At 40.5% G+C, this 20,883-nt stretch overlaps 1 protein-coding gene across 3 annotated transcripts in view; it reads right to left on the minus strand.

Annotated features, from left to right (window-relative positions):
• Window positions 1–20,883, minus strand: part of snx25 (sorting nexin 25) — a 208,382-nt gene that overhangs the window by 30,548 nt on the left and 156,951 nt on the right. For all 3 annotated transcript variants that reach the window (XM_048527573.2, XM_048527575.1, XM_048527574.1), the window contains 5 exons: window positions 15,935–16,066; window positions 14,794–15,069; window positions 13,376–13,540; window positions 9,641–9,772; window positions 2,150–2,287 (listed from right to left, as the gene is read on the minus strand). In XM_048527573.2, coding sequence (XP_048383530.1) covers window positions 2,150–2,287; window positions 9,641–9,772; window positions 13,376–13,540; window positions 14,794–15,069; window positions 15,935–16,066 — 843 coding nt within the window. The remainder of the gene's footprint in view (window positions 1–2,149; window positions 2,288–9,640; window positions 9,773–13,375; window positions 13,541–14,793; window positions 15,070–15,934; window positions 16,067–20,883) is intronic.

Below are 20,883 nucleotides of genomic sequence, written 5' to 3' on the forward strand. Positions count from 1 at the left end.
TGGTTGCACACAGATTTAATTAAGGTGGTCATTTTTGTTCCAGTATAAGAAAATAAAAGAGCTGAAATTCATTCAATTTAGTAATTAGAATTATATGATAAAGGACAACATAAGGAGCAAAAAGATATTAATATTTCCTCTGAACATGGACACATACAAACAGTTCTGAAGAAGGGTCACTTGACCAGAAAGGTTAACTCTGATTTCTCTCTTCAGATGCTGTCAGACCTGCAGAGATTTTCCATTTTTGCTTCAGATTTCCAGCCTCCACAGTTCTTTTGGGTTTTAATTTGCTCCTTGAACGTTAACCTGAACATTTGTCCAGTAACATTACCACTACATCATGGCCTCCCCTATGCATTCTACATCTTCACCACCCAGTGTGTGAAGAACTGGCGGATTAAATTGTAACATGACACAATCTGGTCTTATGCTCTTGTCCCCACACTGTAGATTCCCTGACTAGTGGGGAGGAAGAGAGTCTCTTCAGTGAAGTTACATACCTCTTTGGTTGTTTAGAAACAGAACACAAAAATTGAAAAAAAATTAATCACCTTTCCCTTCAACATTTTAGTTACTGGGTACTGAATGGTTGTTGAAAAATTCTTTAGATCTTCAATATCTTAATCAGTACAAGAAAAGAGTTTCAATGCAGGTGGGTAGTACAAACCTGAAATGTGAATGTATATGTAACAACTAGTGCAAATAAGAAGCACAAAACAGAAACATCTTGCATTTGCATAGCACATTTAACATAATAAACATAATAAACATTCCAAATTACTTCACAGAAGTATTTCCTAAAGCAAAATATGCAACAAAGCCACATAAGGCAATACTAGGCTAATGATTAAGAACTTATGCAGATTCTAAGGAGTATTTAAAAGAAGGCACATGATGCAGAGAAACAGAGAGATTGAGAGGGGGAATTCAGAGCCTTGCGCCTGGGCAGCTGAAAGAACAACTGTCAACGCAGGAGTGATTAAAATCACTGATGGTCAAGAGGCCAAATTAGGGCAGCATATATATGTCACAGCTTTGTGGGTTGAGGAGATTAGAGATAGGAGGCAGCAAGACTATGAAAGGATTTAAAAACAAAGATGGGAGCTTTACTATCAAAACACTCCTTGATTGGGAGCCAGTGCAGATCTGCAAACAGCGAATTTTATCTTCATTATTTCATGGAATGTCAGCTCCTCTGGCAAGAACAACATTTGTTGCCTCTCTCTAACTGCCCTTGAGCTGATCGACCTGTCCTCTGAAATGGCTTACCTAGCCAGTCAGTTAATCACATCACTGCCCGTCTGGAGGCACACTAGCTTTCAATTCCAGATTTTATTAATTTGATGAATTTTGAATGCTGTTCCCAGCACAAGAGTTTGAGACCCTGGATTAACTGTTCAGTGACATTACACCATCTATCTCACAGTAATGTATGAACAGCATTTGGTGAAGTTAGGATGCTGGATGCAGAGTACTGGATTACCTTAATTTTTTTAAAGGGAGATTGTGGAGGCTAGCCAAGAGTGTTAGAATAAAGTGTGGAGGTCATAAAAGCAGGAATAATTTTCAAAAGCAAATGAATCCAAATCAGCAATGGAGGCAGGTGGAAATGAATGTTCTCAGTGATGGTGCAGATGTGGTTAACTTAATGCAAAATTGAATATGACACCAGAGTTGAGAACAGTTTGTTTTAGCCTGAGAGAGAGTGGTCAGATAGAGGGATGGAGCTGGTAGCAAGGGAGCCAGTCATCCAAAATTTAATTGGAAATAAATTCTGCTCATCCAATCTGCAATGTAAGCAGTTCAGTACTGTAAAAGGCAGTGGAAAGATCCAAATAGGTACTAGTGAGGTGAAGTGTAAATGTACATATAGGACGTGTTTTCAGATGTCTCTGCTGAAGAGTAGCAAGTAGATGAGAAATAGAAGTGAATGCAAGAAACAATGCTTGGAGGGTAACAGCTCACAATTCTCTGGCTACAACTGGATAGATGAAAACGGAACGCAGTTCGTTCAGTTGGATGGTGATGGAAAGACTTTAGAGAAGGATCACATTAACAGCAATGGCAAAGACTGCAGACAGGTTCAAAAGGGTGAAGATAGCTGGCCCTTATCACAGTCACACAGGATGGCATTTGTGACAAATACCTCACAGAGCTTCCTGTGTAGTGTCTGGAACTCGCTAAGCTTCCTGGTTACTGCCCAGCCATTATGTTCAGTATCAGACAGACTCAACTGTACCGTGACCAAGTAGCAGGGCATCTGCTCCCCATTCTCTTCCACCACCTGTCCGAGAGAGGAATACAAAGAACATTGAGAGATGCAAATGCAAATTCAACAAAAATCAAACAGCTATCATTTTCCTCTTACATTAGTCTATATACCTACACAAGAATAAAATTACACTTGGCAGGAATTCAACACAAGTTTAGAAGGTTAAAAAAGTTATCTAGCTCAGTCCATTCTCCTGTTGATTACAAAGGTACAAAAGCAGTTTAACTGCCCTTTCTTTTGGCAACTATTTTATATGAAGTTCCAATGGCAATGAAAAAGCCAGGTTGTGAGACATCAGAACAGATAATAAACTGCTTACACAGAAATGGGCAACTTCATTTATCACTACACCTGATCAGGTGTACAGTACTTACAACGTGGACAGATTCTCCTCAAAGTAGGAAGGCATTAGTTTAACTTTAGCAACATTGCACAGAACGTATTACAAAGTGAAAAGGGTTCCAAACATGCTTATGATCAGTGAACCTTCATAAATCTCTAGCTTTACAAAAAAAAAAGTACACATTTCACTTGTTCAATTTTATTTTGTTACAACCTTTTCCAAGGTAGCCCCTCAGGATCAAGGACGAACAGCTTCCACTGAAGCTTCATGAATTTTTGAGCTGGTTGTTAAATCCAATGCACGATCGGCAGACTCTGCCACATGCAAGGCTTGTACTTGAATGGTGGGGAGGTGAGGCATTTGATGCCTTGACTTCACCTCTGCGTGATACCCACAAAGTCTCTTAATATGCTGAGTACCTTCCTAAATTAACCTTCTCCATTGTGGTTAGTTACAAGCCAAGGTATCCTATGAGTGAATGGGAACATTTGACCCGTTCAAAGATGCTTTAAAGGACTCCATAAAACATTTCTGCATTCCTGCTTGGGGTGTCCTTCCACCACCTAGTTCCAAATAGAACAATCGTTTCAGGATCCTGGGCATGTTCTCTTGGCAGAGGATGGTGCTTTTAAACAGATTTTCTTGGACGGAGAATTTGAGGGATCTTCCACTTTCCAGTGCTTTCATGTGCCTGCTATAAGTTGTCTAAGTCTCCAAATCAGATAGGGGTACATAGGGATATCTGTTGCCTGGTAAATCTGGAATTTAGCCTTACATTTGAGTTCAGAATCTCTAATATCTTTTCCTCAATCAGCCAAAGCCAAAACTCATGTGCTGCAAGTGACTTTGAACTTTGTCACATCTGCTTTTGTCCAGAGGAGATTCCCAAGATACAGTCTTCATTTTCGTGGATTTCACAATTATCTTAATCCACGGGAAAGAAGATTGTGCTTTGGCATCTGGTTGGTAATGGACCTTAGATTTTTGGGGTGTTTAATGAAACACCCATTTTCTCATATACATTGGAAAAGTAGTCAACAACTTGGGTCAGTGATAATGGGAACTGCAGATGCTGGAGAATCCAAGATAATAAAGTGTGAAGGTGGATGAACACAGCAGGCCAAGCAGCATCTCAGGAGCACAAAAGCCGACGTTTCGGGCCTAGACCCTTCATCAGAGAGGGGAACGGGGTGAGGGTTCTGGAATAAATAGGGAGAGAGGGGGAGGCGGACCGAAGATGGAGAGAAAAGAAGATAGGTGGAGAGGAGAGTATAGGTGGGGAAGTAGGGAGGGGATAGGTCAGTCCAGGGAAGACGGACAGGTCAAGGAGGTGGGATGAGGTTAGTAGGTAGGAGATGGAGGTGCGGCTTGGGGTGGGAGGAAGGGATGGGTGAAAGGAAGAACAGGTTAGGGAAGCAGAGACAGGTTGGACTGGTTTTGGGATGCAGTGGGTGGAGGGAAAGAGCTGGGCTGGTTGTGTGGTGCAGTGGGGGGAGGGGACGAACTGGGCTGGTTTTGGGATGCGGTGGGAGCTCAGTTGCAGTAGACTAGTTATCAAGACACTGTAACCTCTCCAGTTCTGAAGTCTAATGTTTAGAAACACTAGTCATCCAGAAATCTTTCAAGCAGACCCAAGCATTCTCTGTCATCATTTTAGTACGGCACTTTAGGAAGTGAAACCTGGAAAATCCAGTGTTTAGACAAGTCATACAATTTCTATTAGTGCTTTATAATGTTCTGTCACTATTTTGTATTTTATTATTGCACTGTTCACTTTACATACTTCATTCTACAATCTAGAGAACTCTGAAATCCAGAAATAACTTGCTGCCAAAAAGTTTTCAGGGTGGAGGGATAACAGTGTAGTTTGTGTTAAAACTTGGAAAAAAAACACTAACAATGTTACAATGTTTTCAAACATTGTAGCAGTGAGCTTTTAAAAATTCACCACACATAACAGTAGTTGCTTCACCAACGGCAAGTTACATATTTTCAATTTGGTATCAGGCATCAAGTGAAATTACCCCTCCTCCAAGCAGCACACTAAAACGAACAGTTCAGAAGTTATACAACAGCTTTCAGGGCCTCTCAAAGTAAACTGAGTGTAATTAATTACACTGTTGTAATTAAGAGAAAATGTGGTAACTAATCTAAATAAAGCAAAGTTGCAAAGCAGCAATAAATGACCAAATAATCCTTTTTAGTAGCGTTGTTTGAATGATAACTGCTGACCAGAACACAACAGAGGCACAATTACTGCAATCTAAAAATAATTTGAAATTTTCTGGCGCTGAGAAAAAACAACATATTGTCAGGTCTTTTCTTCCAAAAACACATGCTTTTGAGAAAAATACCTGATGCTAGATTAATAACAATGGAATAGGATACACCAAATTCCTGAAGGCGAGACCCAACAACTGGAAGAAAAACTCTTAAATATAGAGTTAGTTTTGTAAACAGATCCTTCAATAAAATACGGGCATGAACTACCCAAAGGTGATTTTAATTGTAACTCAAAGCTTCTTTTCATTTCACAGCAAAATTTTAAAAAGAATCCTCACAACTGTGCAGCTTAGAATGAATTATTGGAAAATCTAGGTTCAAACTCAGTATTTCATTTCATTGGTCTTTTATTTGAGATAATAGCCTATGAAGATATCCCAATGCAACATAAAATCCTGTAATTTCCTTATGTGGCACTATTCTCTCATTTGCTGTGACTCAAGCAGATTGGATCCATTTTTAGAATTAAATTCCTGTTAGCTTGATTGGATGAAGCTGACGGTTCTTCACTTGAAAAGAAACCAAGGTCACACTGAAACACCCATCAACAGGAATGTATCAGTTAAAACTAAATAGGCAGCATCAAGTGGTCTGGAGCACATGGAGTGCTTCCCTCAGCTCCTACTGGCCGCAGATTATACCAGGATTGTTGTTGAACTCTGGACACGGGTGACAGGTCACAAACTATCTGGTTAATGGCAAACCTCTACTTCATTATTGTACAAAAATGGCCACTAGCAAATGGTATGGAATCGCATACTCAAGGATTCCTGGGATCCTCTCAGGAAGCTACCTTAAATCCTGTGTGTTATCGGTGATCTAATTGCTCATGTGCAAGGAAGTAATCAAATTCTATTTTGGGTTACTATAGCAATATCTAATACTAGAGTGCATTGCCATAGTACAAATTACAGGTATTTTTGACTGTTCTTTTGTAGTGGTTGAAAACATAAATGGTGAAGATCAATCCTATTCTATTAGCTCCACTGTACAGGAATACACATTTCCAAGAATGTTCCAGATGCATTTAGCAGTTTTACATCAAAAGGTACTTATCTGACTCTAGCTTGAACTTACTGATTCTAACATATAAATGAGGAGTAGGAGTAGGAGTAGGTCATTCAGCCTCACTTGCCAGCTCTACCACTCGACAAGATGTCACATTCACTCAAGTGGCATCAAGTAAATATACCTGATTTGATCCTTCCTCTTAAATTTTAAATTTCTACTATACCGATTGTTACCCAAATACTTTGTTGGTTAGCACCGCACAATTTTATCTAAGTTGCCAAAGAATGACACTTTTGCAAGACTTACAGCATCTTACACAAGCAATCTACATCAACATTACTCCTGAAGGTCGAGGCAACACAACATTGTTGGGGAGAGTGTGAATGGAAACAGTCTGTTTTTAACTACTCCAGAAGTCTCCTTGTGCTGACTTTTAGGAAAATACCTTGTAATACTCAAAAGCTGCTGCATGCCCACAAAGGGCAGCTCTTGGCACTGTTATCTCATTAATGGATAAATCCTACACCAAATATTCAAGATCTTTCTCAGGATAAGGGGAATAAGGCAAGAGAATGGCACTAAATCACAATGCTTATTTGGAGAGCAGGTGCAAACATGATAAGCCAAATGATCTCCTTTTGCGTCAAAACACTTTTGTCATTCTGAAATCTATTACTGCTAGCAACTGAACATATACAAAACAGTGAGTTCACTAATTTGACCATTAATAGATAGTTTTGAAGCTCCACTGTGGAGCTGTCCACAAGGACATTTTCAAATTTGAAAAAGAACATAGCACTGCCTCCCACCACAGCTTAAGTGTGCACTGCCATTGCAAATGAGCAATCTATTTCTAATAAGAATTCAAGCACAGCATCACTAAAATTAATGTCCGCAGCTGTCATACATTGTGAATCAGACAGCTGACATGATTGATAAATATGACATTCAGCCTGTGAGTTCTACATAAACGCTAAGTGCCAAACATTGTACAAATCAGTGTTCCAGTAATAGGAGAACACAACACCATTAACTAAGACCAGAGGTCAAATTTTACATTCCATTAGCATTTGTTCACAGGCTTCAAACAGGGCTGATTGAGACTGCTTGGCGAAGTGAAACAGCCCAATTGGTTCATTAATCATGCAGCATCTTAAAACCCCTGAGCATCAAAGGAGTAACACGGTTTTTTCCACCCAGTCATCACCTTCCCATACTGAAAGAATGATATGAACGGAGATAGCTAATTTTATATCTTGGAGATGCCTGTCAAATACAAAATAATGCCACAGATTTCTCACTTTACTCCACTCCTACAAATCAGTGAGCAAGCTCTAGGATGGTATGTTGCCTCCCTGATGCCACGGACATGGATGTCTCTGACCGGGAACAGGGCATCCTGAAATGGGACACAGGCAGAAGTCATTGGCCATATTGAACAAGTTAAGAAGAGTGACAAGGTTCTGCAAATGATAATTCAGGAAGTTAGGTGGAAATAAAGGCTTCAGGTATGTGGACCATTAGCATGTCTTCCAAAGAAAGTGGAACCTGTACAAGAAGGACAGGTCATACCTAAACTGGAGGGGCACTAATATCCTAACAGGAAGTGCCACTCAGAAGGATATAAACTAGCACGGCAGAGATTGAGAACTGGAGCAGCAGATCGCTAAGTATACAGACTAAAGAGAGCTCGCAAGTAAGTTAAATATAGCTAAGAGGAACAGCAATCATGGAAAGGTTGCTGTGCTCAGCAAACCTGGAGAGTTGAACTGCCTTTGCTTCACTGCAAGAAGTTGGAAAGGTAAAACAGATGAACTCAGATCTTGGATTAATACATGAAATTATGATGATGTTGCCATCACAAAGACATGGTTGAAAGAGGGACAGGTTTGCCAACTGAATGTTCTGGGATGTCAATGTTATATACGAGACAGAGGAGGTCAGAACAAGAGGTAGAGGAGTTTCATTACTCGTTAGGGAGCATATGACAGCAGTGTTGAGAGAGGACACCCTGGAGGGATCTCGTAGTGAGGAATTGTGTGTAGAGCTCAGGAATAGGAATTGTACAACAGACCTCCCAGCTGCCAGTGGCAGATGGAGGAAGAGATATGTAGACAGACTCTGGAAAAATGTGAAAATAACAGTGGTTGATTTTCACATCCCCCATATTGATGGGGACTCCCTTAGTGCTAGGGGTTTGGATGGTGTGGGCAGGAGGATATTTTGAGACAGTATGTAGATAGTGCAAGGAGGGAGGGGTCATACTGGGCCAGGTATTGTGAAATGAGCTCAACCAGGTGATCAAAGTTTCAGTGGGGGAGCATTTTGGGAATAGTGAACATAATTCCACATGTTTCAGATACTTATGGATCAGGGCAAGAGTGGATTTCAGATGAAAATGTTAAACTGGAGGAAGGCCAACTATGTTGGTGAATTAGGCAAGAATTAGAGAAGTGAATTGAGTTCGAGAGTAAATCCACAACCGACATGAGAATCTTTCAAAGACCAGTTGATTCAAGGGCAAGACAGGCATATTCCTGCGAAAATGAAGGACAGAAATGGCTGGATTCTGGAACCTTCGATGACAGGGGAAATTATCTGCTTAGTGGAAAACAAAAAACAGCATACCCAAGCTCTAGGCAATGTCTTTGAAGAATATGGAGTAAGTAGGAACAAGTTCAAACAGGGAGTAAGGAGAGCTAAAAGGGACCATGAAATGTAGTTGGCCAGCAGGTTTAAAAGGAGAATCCCAAGGTATTTTATACACATATCAGGAGCAAGAGAGGAGCTAGGGGAGAAATAGGCCTACTCAAGAATACAGGATGTAGGTTGTGTGTGGAGCCAGAGTACTTAATGAGTACTTTACATCAGTATTCACCAAAGAGAGGGACGTGGGGAACGCTGAGGTTAGGAAAAGGTGTGTGACTGGTCTTGGGCAGGTCAATATAATGGGGGAGGAAGTGTTGGGTACCTTCAAATACCCAAATAAGGTAGAGAAGTCCCCAGGGCTTGATGGGAGACAAGGGAGAAAACAGCTAGGGCCTTAACAGATACCTTTGCATCCCTTTTTGCCTCAGGCGAGGTTCCAGGTGACTGGAGATTGACCAATGTTGTTCCTTTGTTTAAGAAGGGAAACAAAGATACTCCAGATAAATACATGCCAGGAAGCCTGACAAGAGTGTTGAGGAAGCTGTTGGAGAAGATAATGAGAGTCAAGATTTATTCAAATTTGGAAGCGAATGGACTGGTTAGTGAAAGAAAGCATGGATTTGTGCGGGGCAGGTCTTGTCTCGCCAACGTGATTGCGTTTTTTTGAGGAGGTGACAAGAATAATTGATGTGGGAAAGGCAGCGGATGTTATCTACATGGGCTTCATTAAGGCATTTGATAAGGTCCCCCGTGGCAGGCTGTACAGAAGGTAGAGTCTCATGGGGTCTGGGGAGAACTGGCTAGATGGAACACACTACCAGAGGAAGTGGTGGAAGCAGGCACGCTTAAAGGTGTATTGACAGATGCATGAACAGGAGGTGAACAGAGGGATGGAAACTGCGCGTGGGCAATAAGTAGCAGGTCTAAATAAGGGTTAGGTTGCAGTGCAGGCTTGGTGGGCCAAAAGGGCCTGTTGTTGAGTTGAGTTGAGTTAAGTTGAATTGAATATCCAAAAAAATCAATACGATAGAGGTAGCAACATAGATGTGTACTGTGCCAGATAATTTGAAAAAACCCACCTCGCTGCTGCTGATGGCGGCTTTCCATTGCCCGAGATTTTCACACCACCAGTCTGTTCGGGCAATGTGCTGCTGAAGGTCATCATGTTCTTTCTCCATCGTGGAAATCTCATCCTTCAACTTTGTAACAATCTAAAGGAGAGAGATTGGTAATTATTCCAAGGTACGTTCCCAGGGAACAAACAAACAAACTCTGATCATGACTGCTCTTCAATATCGGTTTCTATAGTTGACAATAAGATGTGACGCTGCCAGTCTTCAAGTAGGGAGAGATCAATTTGACATCAGTGCCAAAGATTCAATTTACGATATTCTCAATAGTTTTATAAATTCAGAAGTTAAGCCCATTAAGATATGGAAGAAAAATCCAGCAGGTATGCTTCATTTCCAAGTAGGCTGCTGAATAAGTTGACCAATTATCTTCCTTACTTCAGTGTTTTTTCTGAGAAAGGCAATTCAGAACATCACATAAAGTGGTAAAGTGTTGAAAAAGTTATAAGGAATAGGATTTATAGTCATCTAGAAAAGAATAAATTGATCAGGGATAGTCAGCACAGTTTTGTGAAGGGAAGGTCGTGCCTCACAAACCTTACTGAGTTCTTTGAGAACGTGACCAAACAGGTAGATGAGAGTAAACCAGTTGATGTGGTGTAAATGGATTTCAGCAAGGCGTTCGATAAGGCTCCCCACAGTAGGCTATTGTACAAAATGCGGAGGAATGGGATTGTGGGAGATATAGCAGTTTGGATCGGAAATTGGCTTGCTGAAAGAAGACAGAAGGTGGTAGTTGATGGAAAATGTTCATCCTGGAGACCAGTTACTAGTGGTGTACTGCAAGGGTCGGTGTTGGGTCCGCTGCTGTTTGTCATTTTTATAAATGACCTGGATGAGGGCGCAGAAGGATGGGTTAGTAAATTTGCAGACGACACTAAGGTCGGTGGAGTTGTGGATAGTGATGAAGGATGTTGTAGGTTACAGAGAGACATAGATAAGCTGCAGAGCTGGGCTGAGAGGTGGCAAATGGAGTTTAATGCAGACAAGTGTGAGTTGATGCACTTTGGTAGGAGTAACCGGAATGCAAAGTACAGGGCTAATGGTAAGATTCTTAGTAGTGTAGATGAGCAGAGAGATCTCGGCGTCCACGTACACAGATCCTTGAAAGTTGCCACCCAGGTTGACACGGTTGTTAAGAAAGCATACAGTGTTTTAGCTTTTATTAATAGAGGGATCGAGTTCCGGAACCAAGAGGTTATGCTACATCTGTACAAAACTCTGGTGCGGCCACATTTGGCGTATTGCGTACAGTTCTGGTCTCCGCATTACAAGGAGGATGTGGAAGCTTTGGAAAGGGTGCAGAGGAGATTTACTAGGATGTTGCCTGGTAAGGAGGGAAGGTCTTACGAGGAAAGGCTGAGGGGCTTGAGGCTGTTTTCGTTAGGAGAAGAAGGTTGAGAGGTGACTTAATTGAGACATATAAAATAATCAGAGGATTAGATAGGGTGGATAGGGTTCAGCCTTTTTCCTAGGATGGTGACGGCGAGCACGAGGGGGCATAGCTTTAAATTGAGGGGTGAAAGATATCGGACAGATGTCAGAGGTGGTTTCTTTACTCAGAGTAGTAAGGGAATGGAACGCATTGCCTGCAACGGTAGTAGATTCACCAACTCTAGGTACAGTTAAATCGTCATTGGGTAAGCGTATGGATGTACATGGAATAGTGTGGGCTAGATGGGCTTCAGATCGGTACGACAGGTCAGCACAACATCGAGAGCCGAAGGGCCTGTGCTGTGCTGTGCTGTAATGTTCTACGTTCTATAAAAACGAAAACATTCATGATGCATAAAGAAGCAATACAGTACATCAGGACTCTGCAGGCGCAAAAGAACTCACCAGCCTAATTCTATTTTCCATTTCTTGATCCATAGCTCTGTAGATCACAGCACTGCCTCCAATAAGCTCTGAAGGATAGTCAAAACATTAACTATTCCTTTCCACAGACGCTACCAGACTCCTGAGCTTCTCCAGCATTCTCTATTTGCTGGAAATCTAAAACATCGGTAGTATTTTGGTTTTAAGGCCATAAGAAATTGGAACAGGAGAAGGCTGTTCAGTCCCTTGAGCCTGCTCAGCTGTGTAATAGGATTATGCAAGTTCCAATCTTCAAGTCCACTTTCCTGCCCTTTCCCATTAACTCTCAATTCCCCTACTAATCAATAATCTATCTTGGCCTTAAATATAAAGAAGGATTCTGTTTCACAGCTCTCTGTGGCAAACAGTGTCAAAAACTCTCAAAAGAAGAAGAAATTCTCAGAAGAAATTCCTTCCCATCTCACCCCTTTATTTTGAGACTACGCTATCTCGTCTAGATATTCTTCAGTCTAACCTCCCTGTGTAAATAAACAAGTGTCACTAGACATTCAGCTGTCACTGGGATCCTCCCAAAACAAGACACAAACAGAAAATAAGACCATGAGCCTGCTCCGCTATTCAAAATGATCATGACCGATCATCCAATTCCGTACACTGTATCTGTTCTCTCCTAATACCCTTTGATCTCTTCAGCCTCAGGAGCTCCATCTAACTCTTCCTTGAAAGCATTTAACATTTTGGCCTCAATTGCCTTCTGTGGCAAAGAGTCACCACTGAGATGAAACTTCTCAAAACTTTCAGGAAACGTCAAGAGGAAGTCTTCCAAGTGCCTCTTATGGATAAATAACTGTTTCACTTTTTCACATCACACACAGGATCCTCAAAAATGGTTCTCAGAAAGGTGAAAAAGGCTGAGCTGGATAAAGTCACTCTTCACAGGCTAAACCATGAAAGAAAACCCCAACCATATCAAACAGCGAACTCCTCTAATAGCCTTAAATTCAGACATGTAACTTCCAGTCAGTCCAAGCAGTTCCACAATCCATTGCCTGTGGCTGTGTACTTCGCTTGAGACGTGTGGATACTGATTTTGGAAATAAAAAGTGGGCCACCGTGTTCTTTCAAATCATGAAAAAGCCCAGATATCTTAATATTCAATAGGAATCAAGTTTCACAGTCTTTCGGACGTTAATCCTCAAAACAAATCGGTGATGGAAGTACCTCATAACCCATCATGTAGAAAGAAAATGGTTTTACATACAGTAAAATGGTCCATGCACTTCCTCGACGTGCCTAGATATTTCTTTCCCTATCGGCCTTAGGTTATTCATAGAACCAGAGTAGAGTATATAGTACAGGAGGTGGCCAGTGGGTCTACACCAGCCTTTGAAGCAGCAATTCAGTTTGTCCATGTTATTCTCCTCCTTTGAGTAGTTACTCAAATCCCTTTTGAATGTTACTGCTCAATCCATGTCTAGCATGTCAAGAGGTTGTATGTTTCAAATCCTTGATGGTTTCCTCATGGTCCTCGTGCCAACCACCTTAAAATTGTGTCCTCAAGACTTTGGGCACAACATTGATTTTCTTTAAACCAGTCATGGATCTAGATCTCTATTCAATCTCTCCTTAGACTTCTCTGTTCTAAGGAGAATATCCTCAGCTTCTCTAATCTATCCACGTAATTCCTCAGCTTTGCAAACAGGCTAGCAAAGCTGTTTTTTTTAATCTAATAAGAGATTACAACACCAGTTCACTAAAGTGGAAAGTCGGAAATTTCTTGTCCACTTCATTTGTACGATCAACACAATAAGGTATGATACCAGTTGACAAAAAAAGAAAGAACTGAAAAGCTAATTATTTGCTTACCTTTCTGTCAGGTTTCGGTGAATTCTGGATGGAGCCCAAAGCTTGTCTCTTATATTCCAGTTTCTCGTTTAACTGTCGCAGTTTGTTGACAGCGTAACTAGCCTGCTCATTAATGCCATTACTGCATTCATCCAAGACTTCCTCCCCACTCTCACAAACCTGGTTCTGGATGAAGAGGATGCTGATTTAGGAGGGATTTTAATACCATACAGATGACAAGCCATTGTTTATTTTCAATTTCCAGAATCAAAATTAACAAATGCTGTCAGGTTGCTAAATGAGAACAGTTTTTGACTCGTTCATTTGATTGCTCATCTCAACTGCTTGCTTGCTATTAAAACATCAGCCTACTGCTGGATGTTTGACATCACATCCAGACACAAAACCAGATGACTAAAGGCACAGCTGAAACAAATAATATTAGAGCTTGCTCACCGCACTCTACATACAAGCACCTCAGCATCACTGCTGCAGAATCACATTATTTGCTAACTACCTCATCCAGAATGCGTCTATAGTTAATTTGTATTGAACATGGGCTACGTGGACTCCTGAAAAGATCAAATGCCAGCTCTGATGGTGGTCTGCAAACAAATCAATCCGTCTTCTGCCGTCTTGACTGAGGGCAGTGGGAAGAATTTAATTCTGTTCCAAACAGGAAATTGGCTTTTCCCCCACTGTTTGAACAAAATTGCTCTGAAGTTACCGCCCCACCATGGTTACTTTCCCTGGAAACTGCCAATTCCCCTAACTGGCACCACATCCACAAGCATCCACTCCATCCACCACCAATGCTCAGTGGCAATGTGCAGCAAGATGCACCGCAACAATTCACTAAGGTTCCTTAGGTAGTCCCTTCCAAAGCCAGACCCACCACCATCCACAAAGACAGGAGTGGCAAATTGTTTGAGGACTGACATTAAACTGAACAGATAAATTCAATTCGTCAAGTCCATGTTCCTTCAACAAAAGTTAGAAAGGCTGTAGCACAAATAAATAGTCTAAAAGGCCTTCAAAATAGCTTACACAAACATACATGAACGAATTACCCAGGTTTGCAGGTAAATAAAAGCAAGCCAATATCTTGTACAAATGTCAACATTCTATCTCTCTCTAGAGTGCTGACAGGAATTTGTGTGCACCAGATAGCAAAAGAGAATTGACCTTTATTTTGGACTATGGTAAAAACACAAAGCTTTTGTTTCTCAGTCTGCAGAAATTCTGCTTGGAGTATCATGTAAAAACACAGTTCTTCCTGAAAGAAGGAGATAAGTTAGAACAGTTAAGAAATAGATTACCTCAGTGTAATGCAAGGGTGGGATCAGCGCAAACTCAATGGGCTTTTTCTGTGCCGAGGATGCAAATGAAAGATCAGACAGATTGTTCCGAATATTGTATCTTATGAAAGCATATCTTACCACATCATCACGGTTGTCAGGACTGGATTGTAAAGTGCTCTTTTCCTCTTCTTTTCTAGCAAGTCTTTCATACAAGTCACTTACAAGGAATGATGGGTAATACCGCTCTTTAAGAGTCTCATAAACATCACTCTGAATTTTGGTGAAGACATCAGTTCCTTTGTTACCCACAAGGCTTTGCTGGATTTCTTTATAAAGTGCCTTCTCCACTGGAATTTCTCGGCTTTCCACGAAGTAATTCTGGTAGATTTCACCAACAAGTTGAGGTATTTCAGTCTAAATTGATAAATGCAGAAACTATAGGTATAAAAGGGCGATATAACCATTATCCAACACTTTTCTGTCAAAGAACAGGACTTTTGCTGTGTTGTGATTCAATGGAGGCAAGCAACTTACTGTCATCTGGGTCCCGGACAATTTCAGCAGGTTGAACGGCCTTCTCCGGTTCCTAGGTTCCTCCTGTGTCCCATCAAGTCTAGCTTACACAAGTCAGACAACCGTCATTGTTCGAGTGAAAGGTCACAGACTTACAACGTTAACACCATACACACATTGCCAGAACTGCCAATTACTTCTAACAATGTGTGATTATGTTTCAAATTTCCAATATCTGCAGCTTCATTACCACAGAAATGGTATTGGGCATAAGAATTCCCACATGACAATGTTCAAAATTTAAAATGCTAATGTCCATGATTATTACTGGCCAGGATATCGAAGACAGATCGGTTGCCCATCACATCAATGTCTCTGAAGTTTTAAAGCAGAGAATCGGTTTCATAAATTAGAATAGCCTGAAATTAAAAACCAAAAGAGCTGCAGATGCTTAAAATCAAGCACAAAAACAAAGTTGCTGGAAAAACTCAGCAGATCTGGCAGCATCTGCGAAGGAAAAAACAGAGTTAACGTTTTGGGGCCGGTGACCATTCCTCACAACTGATAGTGGCTGGGAAAAAGTCAGTTTATACGAGAAAAAATGGGGGTAGAGTAGGGAGTAAACGATAGGATAGAGCCTAAAGAAAAGAGCAGTTGGACAGACAAAGAGTTGATAACGAAACTACTCTTCTCTCTCTTTAGCCTCTATCCTTTGTTTGTATAGCCTGAAATTAAGTGTATTGTACTGAGTCAAAAATCATACTACCTTGTTTGCATTTTTCAAGTATTCAACAGACTCCCAGAAGCTAACGAGAGCCCTCTTGTCCATCCTTTCCATGTATACTCGGAAATGTTCCCTGTAGGATGGATTTGATAAGATTTCTTCAAACTGAAGAATCTGAAATACATAAATAGAATCTACTGTATGCAGAACTCAACACAATCTTTACACCTTTCACTGCCTCAGAGGGAAAAACACTTTGTAATTTAAAAGGAACTGAAGTTGTCTGTTTTACAATTTAAATTTCAAGCTTCTTATAGGTTTTTTTCCCCCCCTGTATATCAGCCTACAGATGGTTTATGCTTTTTATTTGCATAAAGAAATAAAGAATTGCATTTATGTAGCTGCTTTCACAACCTCAAACATCCAAACAAGTTTTATAGCTAATTAAGTACTTCCAATAGAAGCAATGCAAAGGGCTACAAGGAAAAGACAGTAGAATGGCACAACATCATAACGATTCTGCGAAGACTAGTCTTTGCTTTGATTCACACAGTCTTAATGAGGCAGCACAATCTCTACAGTATTTCAGCACAATAGAGGTAAGAACAGGAGAAATAAAAGAATAATGCATCCACAAATCTATAAATAAAAATCAAAACATTCATTCCCCCTTACTCAAAGGCCTCTACCAGCACCACCATTTCCAAGCAGAAAATAGAATCAAAGAATCATAGAATGGTTAAGGGACAAAAGAGAGCCATGCAAGAACAACTCAGTTCGTCTCACACCCCCTGCTTCTGTTCACTGTCCTGAGTTTTTTTTCTCTCTTCAGTTAAGTCTGTAAATCTCATTCATAAGCTACAACTGAATCTCTCTCCACCTCATTTTCAGGCACTGTTTTCAAGGTTCTAAGCAGTTGCTGCTTAAAAAAATAGATTTTTCTCAAGTCAGTATAACTTCTTTTGTCAATCTCCTTAAACTCGGATGTTTTTGCTGACAGGAACATTTTCTCTTCATCCACTGTCTGGAACTCTAATTTTGAACACTTGTATCAAATCTCCTCTGAAACCTCTTTCAGGAGAGCTCTCCCAGCTTTGCTGATCTATCCAATTAACTGAAGTCACCCACCCCAGAGCCATTAACTTTAATATTTTCTACACCCTTTGTAATGCTTTTGCATCCTTCACTATGTGCCACCCAGAACTAGGCACAATATTCTAGATAGGGCTAGACCAGTGTTTAATAAAGGATTCTGCATGCTTATCAAACCTTATCAATTCTTTCAACCTGCACTACTATCGTCAGTGATTTTTGCAAATGTTACCCCCCAATCCCTTGGTGTCTGCCTTCCTTTTATAATTGTATCTTTTATTTTTTGCTGCATTTCCTTCTTGCCAAAACATATCATGTCACGCTTCTCCACTTTAAACATCATCCACCCATTCGTTCAGCCTATGTCCTTTTAAAGTTTATCCTTTTTCTCACAGTTCAGAGTACTTACACAAATGTGGAATTTCAGACCTTGAAATTATGCCCTGCACACTGTTGTCAACAACACAAATGCGGAACAAGAAAAGTGGTGCCAATGAAAACCGTTGTGGAATCTCACAACACATCTTCTGCCAATTAAACAAAACTGTTACAAATACCCTCCTCACCACTCAGCCAATTTCCGTCCATGTTATCACTAACTATAATTTTATATGTGGCACTTTATCAAATAGCTGTGCCTATGGCCAACATCACTACATACTTAAGATAATAAAATGTGAGGCTGGATGAACACAGCAGGCCAAGCAGCATCTCAGGAGCACAAAAGCTGACGTTTCGGGCCTAGACCCTTCATCAGAAGGGTCTAGGCCCGAAACGTCAGCTTTTGTGCTCCTGAGATGCTGCTTGGCCTGCTGTGTTCATCCAGCCTCATTTTATTATCTTGGATTCTCCAGCATCTGCAGTTCCTATTACCTCATCACTACATACTTACATCAGCTTTTAAACTCACACACATTGCACGCTATAAATGACTGGAAATAAAGTCATCAGGGACAACCAAACACAAGTGTATTCTGGATGAATGACTGTGGGGGGGAAAAGATAATGAAAAGGGCTTCTGACCCATTTTGCTGCCAGTTTGTCAAAATTTTCCCTTCAGGTATTTGCAACCTGCCTGCGTTGAATATCTTTAAAAATAGGAAACAGTTCAATCTAAGTTGGGAGTAATTACACTTTCAGGTAACAGACAAACAAGCTTGAATTTTGGTGTGTACTGGCAACTGCAGCATGTGTCATGTCAATATGCCTATAGATACAAGCTTATCGCCTTCGATGAATTCAAATACAAGAACGTTTACACGAATGGCTTGTCATGTGTGCGCAACTGTGCATACAGACGGACCACAGTGGGCATCATTAATGGCGGCACTCTACCCATGGCCGTTTCCCAGTACCTTGACTCATTTAGATGGTGTGTCAGGGTCCATAGAGAGAAAAACTAAGTTAATGTTTCAAGTTCAACTGGACACTTCTTTGAACGTTAAAATAAAATCATCTCATACTTGAAACATTAACTCCATTTTTCCCCTCCACAAATGCTGCCTGGCTGACTGAATTTCATCACCACTTTTCTTAAATTTCTGATTGCCAGAGGTATTTTGCCTTCGTTTCATTTGTGTTCATTCCAAATAGGCACCTTAAGAATCATAGTATACAGGGTTATGGACCAATTGCTGGAAAGATAGGTGGCCTGATTTTCAGCTGGTGCTGACGCGATGAGACAAAATGATATTCCTCTGTGCCAGAAACAGTCTAAAATTCTAGGATTCAAATTTGACTTGATGGATGTCAAGGTGACTTGACCCAGACTAATAACATGGTTCAAGTTATCAACTATTTTATCGTCTGAGCAATCCTTAAGCAATTTTAAATTATTGCATTTAGTTTAACCTGTCATTCATCAACTACTCCCTCTGCCAAACATTGTCTGAACATTTTGATTCCAACGACCTGGAAGTTTTAGTAAGCAAGATTTTCAATTTCAATGTTGAAAATTCCTTGTAGTGTTTATTTGAAGGGCATTTCTTTGGTAAAATTCAATAAAAATGTACTTTGAATAAAATGCTTTAAAAACATTCATACTCAATGTGAGATTCTAAACAGTTAGTCTTCTTTTAAGAGTCCCACTGTCTGTCTACTGAGCAACATGAACTATGTAGGAACACCCTACAAAAATCCTTAACCGATTAGAAGGAAAATAATAATTTTAAATTTTTAAGTATATATTTTTATTTCTTTAGTTTTATAGGCTGATTTATCATGGATTGGGGTAAACTTAACTGGTGTTGAGAAAGAGATTTTAAATAAAAACACCTGTAGATGTGACCATTTCTATTTCAAAGCTCCTGGGGGCATTTTTAGACAGTGTGGGATTAGCAGATGCAAGACATGGAATGTCTATTCACTTTCGGTTCTGAATTAAATTATTAAAATCAGGGTCAGCGCTCAGGACTTAGGCAGAAATCCCAACTGCTCCTAACCCGAGAAGCGTTAGGAACCATGCATCGGTGATAGCTGTCTGAGACGGACACCTTTTTCAGTCAGTAGCAGGAGTTACAGTATTAGCGTACTGCCCTGTAGTTGCTGGGCTTCACTGGCCCTTTTATGAAGGGGTCTCCATTCTCCTTTAAGATGATTTTGCCGTATACCAGACTTCTGATTTTTTTTCAACTAGGGTCAGTGATATGCTCAGAAGTGCTTAGCACAGCAATAACCTCAGGATTGTTCCCGGACAAATGGCTACAGCTGTATGTTTCAAAGCAGAAACACCCAGTGGGTGAAGGAGAAAACATCTAACTCATTCACCCTTCTTTGTGTAGAAAAGTAAAAATAAATCCGAAGCAGCTAGGTACATCTCTGCAATTTCTCTTCTTTGAAGAAGAAAAGGAAATAACACGTTCAGAGACCCCAAAAGGGCACATTTTCAAATGGTAAATAAAAGACAGAGAATCAGTGTGTCTACAGAATAGCGTCTCCCTCAAAGACTTGCGCAGACTTGGAAAGGAACTGAAGGAAAATATCTCCAAATCCTGTAATCCAAACTGGTGCCAGACCTGCACTTCAGCAGCTTTTTTGTTTAAGTACCTCCCCAAGTATAAAGTTGTGTGCGCTTTGAATGCCTGGTTCGTGTACAGGAGTCTGTCGGGAGCTGTAAGTTAGCAACTAACATTTTTCTTCTGCCTATTAGTTAAAAAGAAAATAACTGTTTATTTGTTAAGTACAAAACTCTGATTTCTTATAACACAAGTTTGTGACTTGGGCAGATTGGAGACTTGAACAACTCCAAGAACAGTGGAGGGGCCTGATTTCTAGTGCACTACCCTAGAGGTAGTGGTTCAAATTACAGGTTCAAAGTTTTCTAACTGGGATTTTCTTAGTCATCTAGTGAAATCCACATTAGACCCATTTTTAAATGGAAAATCATAAACTGTTAACTTCACACTTTGGGTTCAAGGCACAGTAAAAAAAGAAGTTATTTAAAAAATTGGCAGAATTTCTAATTTATCCAAAAGGCATCAAATGCAGCAGTGCAAAATCATGTAGCATCTCCGTGGTCTTTGTAGCTTCAATGAAACAACCAGGTAGGTGTACAGACTATTCAGAGTCACCAGCATGATAACCATCCTTTACTCTTTGTCATACTTTTTGTCCATTTCCGTGATACAGATCTCAAAAATGCTAGAGGTCATCCGGGTGATTTTGTTGGCCTCATATTACATGGGTAGTATTTGTACGTTCACAAGGCAGTTGGGCCTCATGGACTTTCCAACCACCAGAAGTGGCAGCCATTCCATATTATGCATCTAAGGGCAGTCCTTGGAGTGACACATTCTTTACTCCAGTTACCACTGCATTTGTCTAAGTGTAGCATCAAGGAACCCAAATAAAACTGGGGTCAATAGGAATCAACGGAAAACTCTCCATGGTTGGAAGATGGC

Source organism: Stegostoma tigrinum, chromosome 3, assembly GCF_030684315.1.
Source record: "Stegostoma tigrinum isolate sSteTig4 chromosome 3, sSteTig4.hap1, whole genome shotgun sequence".
NCBI classification, from domain to species: Eukaryota; Metazoa; Chordata; class Chondrichthyes; order Orectolobiformes; family Stegostomatidae; genus Stegostoma; species Stegostoma tigrinum.